The following is an 8,937-nucleotide window of genomic DNA, read 5'->3' as shown; positions in this document are numbered from 1 at the left end:
TGCGGCCTCAGCAGGGAAGCAAGCACACAAGGCAACACATAAATAGACTGTATTTACCTTTTTGAACATCACAGAAACAACACTTTTCTTGATTGACACAGAAAGAAAAGAAAATACGAGTTCTGCACATCAACAGAAAATATAAATTCTCTCAAATGTAAGTAAAATAATAATAAAAAAAAAAAGAATAACAGAAAACAAAAAGATTAATGGTAGTGCTCCTACATGGTGGAACAAGGCCACGCCAGCCCCAGGGGGAGCAAACCCACACCCACGGCGGGCTCGGGGAGAGTGGCGGGCCGGACCAGACTACTAGATGTGACACAGACCAACGATATTACCGAGATGAGTGGAGATGAACTACAAGCTAGAGAACCATCGCAAGCAAATAGACTCTTATTTAAGTACAGAACTAGAGGCAGGATTATGCATCGGCCAGAGACTAATGCCGAATGGTCTTGCTTTTTTTTTAAATGCATGAGTAGGAACAGTGTGAGGGAGACGGGCGTACGGACAGCGGGAAGAATGAAAGGAAGAACCGCCTGGGAGAGAGGAGAGGAAATCCTACCTACACTAGAAGTACGCAAATAGGAAAACTTCATGAATATTTAGGATGAATAGTTGTGCAGTCATGACAAACATTATAAATAACATACTTCACTCCAGCTGTGTCCCCTCCATGCCACTCCACCTCCACAGACACACCCTCCACGCACCCCACATCCACAGTAGTGCCAAAGAAAAAACAAATGAGAAAAAAAAATATATATAGAGTCTGCATGCACACTGAGCCTACTGAATGTGCTGGCAGGTGAGCGATCCGTTAGTGAGAAGCTGCTTAGTGAGACGATCTCGAGATGCACTGAGTGGCAGCCCTGAACTGACTTATGACTTTGATTGGTCACCAGCGTTAGCCTGGGGGAGAGGGGGAGGGGGATGTCTGCCTGCTTCAGAAATATACATCTAGTAGTGAACCCTCCCCCCAGCCACCCCAGGGCCAGACATGAGGCAGGGGGGGAGGGGGAGAGGGGCACACTTAGCCACTCTTGAACAACAGTATTGCCACCTGCCCAAGGTAGAAATAGATGAAGTGTTTGGTCTCGTGGGTCACGTAGCTGCCAAAGTTGCGGCCCACAATGCAATGCCACGTTGGATTGTACTTCTTGTCAAACTCCTTCTTGATGTAGGCGGCGATGTCCTGTGGGAGAAGGAGTGTGTGAGTGCATGGTGGTGGGTGGCTGGGAGAGTGAGTCACTGTTTATGAAGGAGTGGTTGCGGGCGTGAGTGTGTGAGGGAATCTGAGATCCTTCGCTTGTAATTTTGGACTTGCTACTGTATGGTTTTCTGAAGGGATTGTATTGGTACATAAGAACATAAGAAAATAAGGGAAGTGAAAGAAGGTGTCAGTTTTGAGATGCTTCACATGCAATTTTTACTTCCTTCTGCAGTGTTTTCTGAAGGGATTGGTACATTAGAACATAAGGAAAGGTGCAAGAAGTCATCAGGCCTACACATGGAAGTCCCTGTATGAAGCACGCCTGCCTGTTTCTACCTATCATCCTCATCAATAAATTTGTTATTTTAATGCTCCCTAATGCCTCGGCACTAACAGCCTTGAGTGGGTCTTTCCTTCCAGTTTGTTGCCCTGAGCCAGAGCTGCCTTTATGAACAACATACTTCACAACTGACTAGCAATGTGTGAGTTGTGAGGATCAATCACTAACTTCTACAGTGAGGAAAGAATGTTTGTCATCTAATTATAACTGCAAACGTGTGAGCCATCTTTTCTTTGCCGTCATTGAGTCACATCAGCAAGATATGTAGGTGTATGGATTTTGTTTTACAGTGCGGTGGTTCTTGGACATTATACACTTTATACGGCATCCAGACAACCACCCATAAATTCACTATCCTTGTTTCATGGTCTGTGGCTGTTAAGAAAAAAGGTAGTTTTCAGATAAGAAAGATAACACTCAATGTTTTATCCATTCATCTTCCGCAGAACAGCAACGTGTTATCAGCCTGCCAATACGCTGATAGGAAAACCATGATTAACACACACATACATACGCACACACAGTGATGGTCTGACCTTTCAAGACACAAAAGCTCATTTAATATAATATAAAACAGTGCAACAAACTGACAAATAGATAGAGTTTTAAATGTCACTGCCACATGGAAAGTGTCGAGTTAACCAAGGTGGAGGAGAGCAGTGTGGAGTGAACCTGACACACTGATGCCTTCACTTGACCGACGGATAGACAAACAGGAAAATGTGAATGTCTGTTCCCTTCTAAGTGGATGAGCATGTTTTTTCTTTTTTATTTTGCCACATTTCCTGACAGTCCTCACACTAGACACTAATCAATCAATATTTCATTACTAATCCTTTGACTGCCACTTGGTACACCTTTCCCTAATCACCAATCACAGAGGCATCTTTACCTGCTCTAAAGCCACATCCAATCTTTGAAATGGGAAGAAATTGCAAAATGTATTCCTTTTCATTGCTAACTTTCTTGTAGATGCTTATAAATACTTCACACATTGCTTCTTCTGCTGATTGTGTTGTGTTGCAGTGAAAGGATTAAATGCTGAAACTGACCTTTAAACATCACAGTGTACAAATTAATAAACTGTATGGAAAAGGTAGACAAACAAATTTTGGAGATGCATAAAAATGAGGGAACAAGATGTACAAGAGGACGTATAAAAAAAATTTACTAAGGAGTATAGTTTAACGTACTGAAGCATTGATCTCTGGAATAGTTTAAGTGAGGAGGTGGTTACAACTGTCGGTGTAGGCAAATTTAAAGAGAAACCGGATAACTGTAGACATGGAGACACAACAAATGAGCTTTACCTTGGACCCTGTACAGTACAACTAGGTAAACACACACACACACACACACACACACACACACTTAACACAAACACCTCTCCACTCACCTTCTCAATATTGAATTTCTCAATGGCCTGTGTGGCGCAGTCGACGGCGTCCTGCTGCATCTCCTCGGACATGTCAGCATTCTTCACCACGGCTTTGCGATCTGAAGACATCCTGGCCGGAGACAGAATAAGTTCAGGTCAGGGCAGGTCACAGTAGGAAAACTTGCACTGTTACTCCATGACAAGACAGATACAAGTCACAGATTGGATAAACTGAGTGTAGATTTTAAGAAATGGAAAAGACTGATACCTTTTTAATAGTTGGTCAGATATAAAATGCAATAAAGACCAAACTTTTGTGCATTTTAAATATTTAAATAGAGAGAAGTTCAAGATCACATGAGAGGAGGAAGAACCAATAGATTAACACTAAACAAAACAAAACAGGATCCTTCTATGGCCAGTAAGCATTTAGAACCTTAAAATTTAGACATGATGATCACAGAGAGAAAAGTACCAATGAATTACAAGAAAAAAAGTACCTGATAAAATATACAAGACCACAAATAAACCTTAAAACTTCAATAGGCCTACTAGTGAAATTTAAAGAACTAAATCAGGAGGCCTAGGAATTAGTAGAGGTTAACACACAAACGGAGGAACACAAACACACACACACAAACGCACACGCACACATGAACTTATTATTATTTCTCCTGTTAGTGCTGTTGCCTTCCTCACCACCACACTCCATGCTGGCTGCCAAAACACAGTTGAGTCAAGGCCGTCAGTATAAAACCCACAACCCTCTTCTATTTCCATTATGACCTGGCGCTGTCACTTGCAAGGTCACCACACAAACACACACATACACACACACACACACACGGCAGCAAGTCTAAGTGTGATTATCAAAACGCTATTTAATCGACAAATCGGTGAGTTAGTGAAGCCCAGAGGAGTTAAAGAGGTCACAGTAAGCCACTCTGTTAAGCCAAGGTCCACACAGGCAGAGGAACGGGGCTAGGGAAAGCTGAGGTTGTCCTTAATGTATGCATGTATGAGTGTATGCGTTAAATGTGTGTGTGTGTGTGTGTGTGTGTGTGTGTGTGTGTGTGTGTGTGTGTGTGTGTGTGTGTGTGTGTGTGTAATTCATTGATGTTTATTTTTCATCATTGAGTTTTGTGGATCTTGTGGGCTGATATTATTAATTTTATTATTATTATTATTATTATTATTATTATTATTTTTTTTTTTTTTTACCATTAAGACCTGATCTGTGTGTGTGTGTGTGTGTGTGTGTGTGTGTGTGTGTGTGTGTGTGTGTGTGTGTGTGTGTTCAGCTTCCTATTTCAATCAGTATATAGTTGTGGTGTTTAAAATTGACACATGTTGAGAGAGAGAGAGAGAGAGAGAGAGAGAGAGAGAGAGAGAGAGAGAGAGAGAGAGAGAGAGAGAGAGAGAGAGAGAGAGAGAGAGAGAGAGAGAGAGATGTAGCTATAGCACTATCTTCTTGGCAATATGTGGGTGTTAGGTGTAGGTGGTGAGCTACTTAAGATTCGATTAGAGTTGGTGTAGGTGTGTGTGGGTGTATGTGTGGGTGTGTTATGTAAGGAGCCAAGATCAAGATTAAGAGAGACCATTCCACTTCTGAATACTGATGGAAACAAGAAAATAAGTAACTTGTATTGAGGTTTACGTTTTAATGTATGTATGTAATGTTTTATTTAATGATTCAATTTGCTAAAGGGAGAGAAATGTATCTGCCAGGAAGGAAAGATTGACATGTATTGAAGTTTGTTATATTTTACGGTTGTACGTATATCTTTTTATCGGTGTATTTTGCTAAGGGGGATAAAATGTTTGTAGTTTTTTTTTTTCAGGAATTATAATTGCCTTTAGCACTGAAACTGATTTATAATTGTATTTTACTATCTTAGAAATGCATGACTATTATATTATTGAGTGGTTATATTCCTAAGGGGAAGAAAATATATCTGTAAAGTTTTGTGGTGCTTTTTGAAGTTATGAGTGACTTTAGTATCAAGATTATCAAGACTGTCTTAATATATTATTCAGAAATGTATTTTGCTATGGTCAGGAAAATATGTTTGTAAACCTTTGGCTGATAATTATTATTATTATTTATTTTATATATATATATTTTTTTTTAATGTTATGGGTATTTTGAGTATTTGAGAGTAAAGATGATGCATTTTGAAAGCAATGACCATACTGAGAGGAACCAATTGAAATGCCAATATTCATCTAGCAAAATATGTTTTTGAAAATGTGACTGTACTTAGGATCAAGTAGTTGTCAAAATGTGGAATACAAGTGGCAAGAAAGTAATATGTAAATAGTGAAAGTTTGTATGCTGAATTTTGTATCTGTAAAATTGTACCTGCCTTTTAGACCAAATAGTAATAAAAAAAAGAATACAGGTGTCAGGGAAATGTGTGGATATTTAAATTCATCACTGCTTTACTTGCATGTATTGTATTTTCATAGTTGTTTTAAGACCATATAGTTTAAGTAAGGATACAAGAGCCAAAGAAATGAGTAAATGTGCCAATAGTAATGAAAAAATGAAAACAGGTGTCAGGAAGATGTGTGGATATTTAAATTCATCACTGCTTCACTTGCATGTATTGTATTTTCACAGTTGTTTTAAGACCATATAGTTTGTTTAAAGATACAAGAGCCTCCCCCCCCCCAAAAAAAAAAAAAAAAGAGTAAATGTGCCAATAAATATTTGACAATATTGAAGTTAAGATGTAAAGTGGTGTATTTTGAAAGATGTGTTTGCTTCTTGTGCAAATAAAGGTCCCACTGAGTGTCTAAATATAAAGTTGAACAGCTAAGTGATGTTGTGCAGGTAGTGTTCCAAAGAATGCCAGAAAGTGTCAAAATTAACTTAGTATTCTGTTTTGAAAGGTGTGTCTAATATGACTGAATACATCAAGGGTAAGTATCCAAGGGATGTGTCTCATGAGTGTATGTGTGTGTGTGTGTGTGTGTCTGGTAGTGAGTCTGTTTTGTGTGTTCTGAAAGGTGTCTTATATGACCGAACACATCAAAGCTAAGTATACAAGAGGTGTGTTGCAAGGTGTGTGTGTGTGTGTGTGTGTGTGTGTGCCTGTAGTGAGTGTTTTGTGTGTTTTGAAAGGTGTCTAATATGACCAAACACATCAAAGGTATGTGTCCAAGTGGTGTGTTACAAGGTGTGTGTGTGTGTGTCTGTGTGTTCTGAAAGGTGCCTAATATAACCAAACACATCAAAGGTATGTGTCCAAGTGGTGTGTTGCAAGGTGTGTGTGTGTGTGTGTGTGTGTGTGTGTGTGTGTGTGTGTGTGTGTGTGTGTGTGTGTGTGTGTGTGTGTGTGTGTGTGTGTGTGTGTGTGTGTGTGTGTGTGTGTGTGTGTGTGTGTGTGTGTGTGTGTGTGTCAACATGGGGAATGCACCAGGGAGTCACTGAGGAAGGAACAGGTTAACTCTTTGACTGATGTGGCTTCACTCTCACTGCAACACCCACTACTGGAACACTTGAGACCACTGTGCGGAATCCTTATGAACACTTGCTAGAGGTGGAATGCATGGCTGGGTTTTGCAATAGAGAGGTAGTGTAATGTTGAAAGGTGCTAGTAGAATGAAAGTAAATACTACCATTAAGTCAAACAGCAGTGGAAAACTTAAGCTTGATAAAATGCTGTGAGTTTATAATAAAAATTTTAAAGACCACCAATAGCAAGAGGGATCCAGTAATTATTATTTCTTAGTGTGCAGTTAAATTTTTAAGAGTATTTTAAAAGCCGCAAATGATGATAAAAAGATTGAGCAGATCAAACGTTTCGATTTATGATAATTTTGGTTAATTAAATCATCTTGAGTCACTTGTATTAACATGGACTGGAATTATGACCAGCAATAATGGCAGCAATAAGAGTGACAGTTATGGCAGCTGTTCAAATCTTCCACAGCACCACTTGAAAATTTACCGATTTACCACAATAAGGAATAATAAAATAATTGAAAAAAAAAAAAAAATATACATATAACTCAAATGCCTTTATCTTTACTAATCTTACACTTTAACCTTAAAGGTACAAAAAATACAAAAAATCACCAGAACCACGACCAGTCAGAGAGTCAACACAGAAAAAAAAAGAAGAAAAAAAAAAAAAAAAAAAAAAAAAAAAACCCGCATTTCTTTTTAGTAGGTGTAGGAAGGAGAAGAACGAGAGGGATGGGTGTGGGGTGGTGGGTGTGGGTGTGGCGGCATACCTGGCGAGCAGAGGTGGACAGCAGAACATCTACATCTACCCTAATCGCTCTCTACAAAGCTGCAAGTGAACCCAACGCAAGCGAGTTAAGAGAGGCCTAAGTGAGGAGAGAAGTTGTGAGGCCTACTTAAGAGAAATGAACACTGGGTCTGCCTGGGTCTGTTCTCAGCTGACCTTTCTCTTTGGTGATTGTGTCAATTATTTTTTATTACTAAGAAGAGAAAAGAGAAGAGAGAAAGTGTTCATCATCATCACATTATTATTATTATTATTATTATTATTGTGATTATTGTGATTAATTATTATTATTATTATTATTATTATTATTATTATTATAGATATTGCAAGACAAGGAAAGAGACAATCATCGTCGTCATTGTCGTCCTCATCATCATCATTGTCATACATTGGGCAGCCTCCAAAATTGAAATAAAAATGAAAAGGAAAAGAAAACTGAAAAGATGATGTGAAAAAAAAATACCAGCATGATGAAAATTAAGTGAAAAGGGGGAAAAAAAAACTTAAAAATAGTGAGAAAAATGAAATCAAAAGAAAAAAAAGAATAAAAAAGTAGAAAAAAATAAATAAAAATAAAAAAAATAAAAAAAACAAAAACCACAAAAAATATATCTGATAATCTATATAATACAACAATTCCAAATATGAAAATGTAGAAGTCCATAAAATATACCTAAAAAAATGCTGGAAAAATGAAAAATATTAACATACATCAAAATGCAGAAAAAATGTAAAAAAATCCCAATCTTGAAAAAAAAGTTTGAAAAAAAAATAATCAAGGCAAACATGGATAAAAAATTGCTGTAAATATTAGAAAAATCTTAAAATGTACAAAAATGCTAGAAAATATTGTAGAAATCCTAATGAAAATGCTGAAAAGTAAAGATAAATAAATAAATAAATAAATAAATAAATAAATAAATAAATGACAAAAAACAAAGGCAACAGTAATTTTATATCATACATGGAATCACAAAAACCTGAAAATTTCTTGGACCCTCAAAAATAAAAAAATAAATAAATAAATAAAAAAAAATAAAAAAATAAATAAATAAATAAATAAATAAATAAAACAAATAAAATAAAACAAATATAATAAATAAATAAAATAAATAAAATAAATACAAAATAAGTAAAAAAAAAAAAATAGAAAATAAATAAAATAAATAAATTACATAAATAAAACTAACTAAATAAATAAATAGAATAATAATAAAAAAAGAGAAAGGCACACTTGGGACAGGAGACACTTGTGCACTTAAGTAATGAATAAATCATGAACACCACGAATAATTGAGAGAGAGAGAGAGAGAGAGAGAGGAGAGAGAGAGAGAGAGAGAGAGAGAGAGAGAGAGAGAGAGAGAGAGAGAGAGAGAGAGAGAGAGAGAGAGAGAGAGAGAGAGAGAATTTTTAAAAACACAAACACTACATTCCCACAGACTGACAGCAGGCCATAAAAATGTATAATGGGGAGTTTTTAGAACTAGTGGTTGTCAGCAGGTGGCAGCACAGACACAAACTCTTCTCTCACAAGCAATACCAGATATACCTACAGTGTTATTCTATTTACATGAAGATGCAATGGGCTTATATAATATATTTTCTACGTAATCCCTTCTAAGTAGTAACACAAGTAAAATCAAACTCTTTTCATGAACAAATGTATACAAGTTGATTTTCTAGTGAGTCTGCATTTAGATTTATTTGGTCATCTTAAGATTTCCAAATGAATACACTCTTGATT

At 36.9% G+C, this 8,937-nt stretch overlaps 1 protein-coding gene across 1 annotated transcript in view; it reads right to left on the bottom strand.

Annotated features, from left to right (window-relative positions):
* Positions 1–34: 34 nt before the first annotated feature.
* Positions 35–8,937, bottom strand: part of LOC135094501 (uncharacterized) — a 122,539-nt gene continuing 113,636 nt past the window's right edge. Inside the window, exons 4-5 of the mRNA XM_063994650.1 lie at positions 2,953–3,064; positions 35–1,198 (exon numbers count right to left, since the gene is read on the bottom strand). Coding sequence (XP_063850720.1) covers positions 1,037–1,198; positions 2,953–3,064 — 274 coding nt within the window. The 3' untranslated portion in view covers positions 35–1,036. The remainder of the gene's footprint in view (positions 1,199–2,952; positions 3,065–8,937) is intronic.

This window comes from Scylla paramamosain, chromosome 45 (genome assembly GCF_035594125.1).
Source record: "Scylla paramamosain isolate STU-SP2022 chromosome 45, ASM3559412v1, whole genome shotgun sequence".
NCBI classification, from domain to species: Eukaryota; Metazoa; Arthropoda; class Malacostraca; order Decapoda; family Portunidae; genus Scylla; species Scylla paramamosain.
This window is presented reverse-complemented; position numbering and strand designations above follow the sequence as displayed.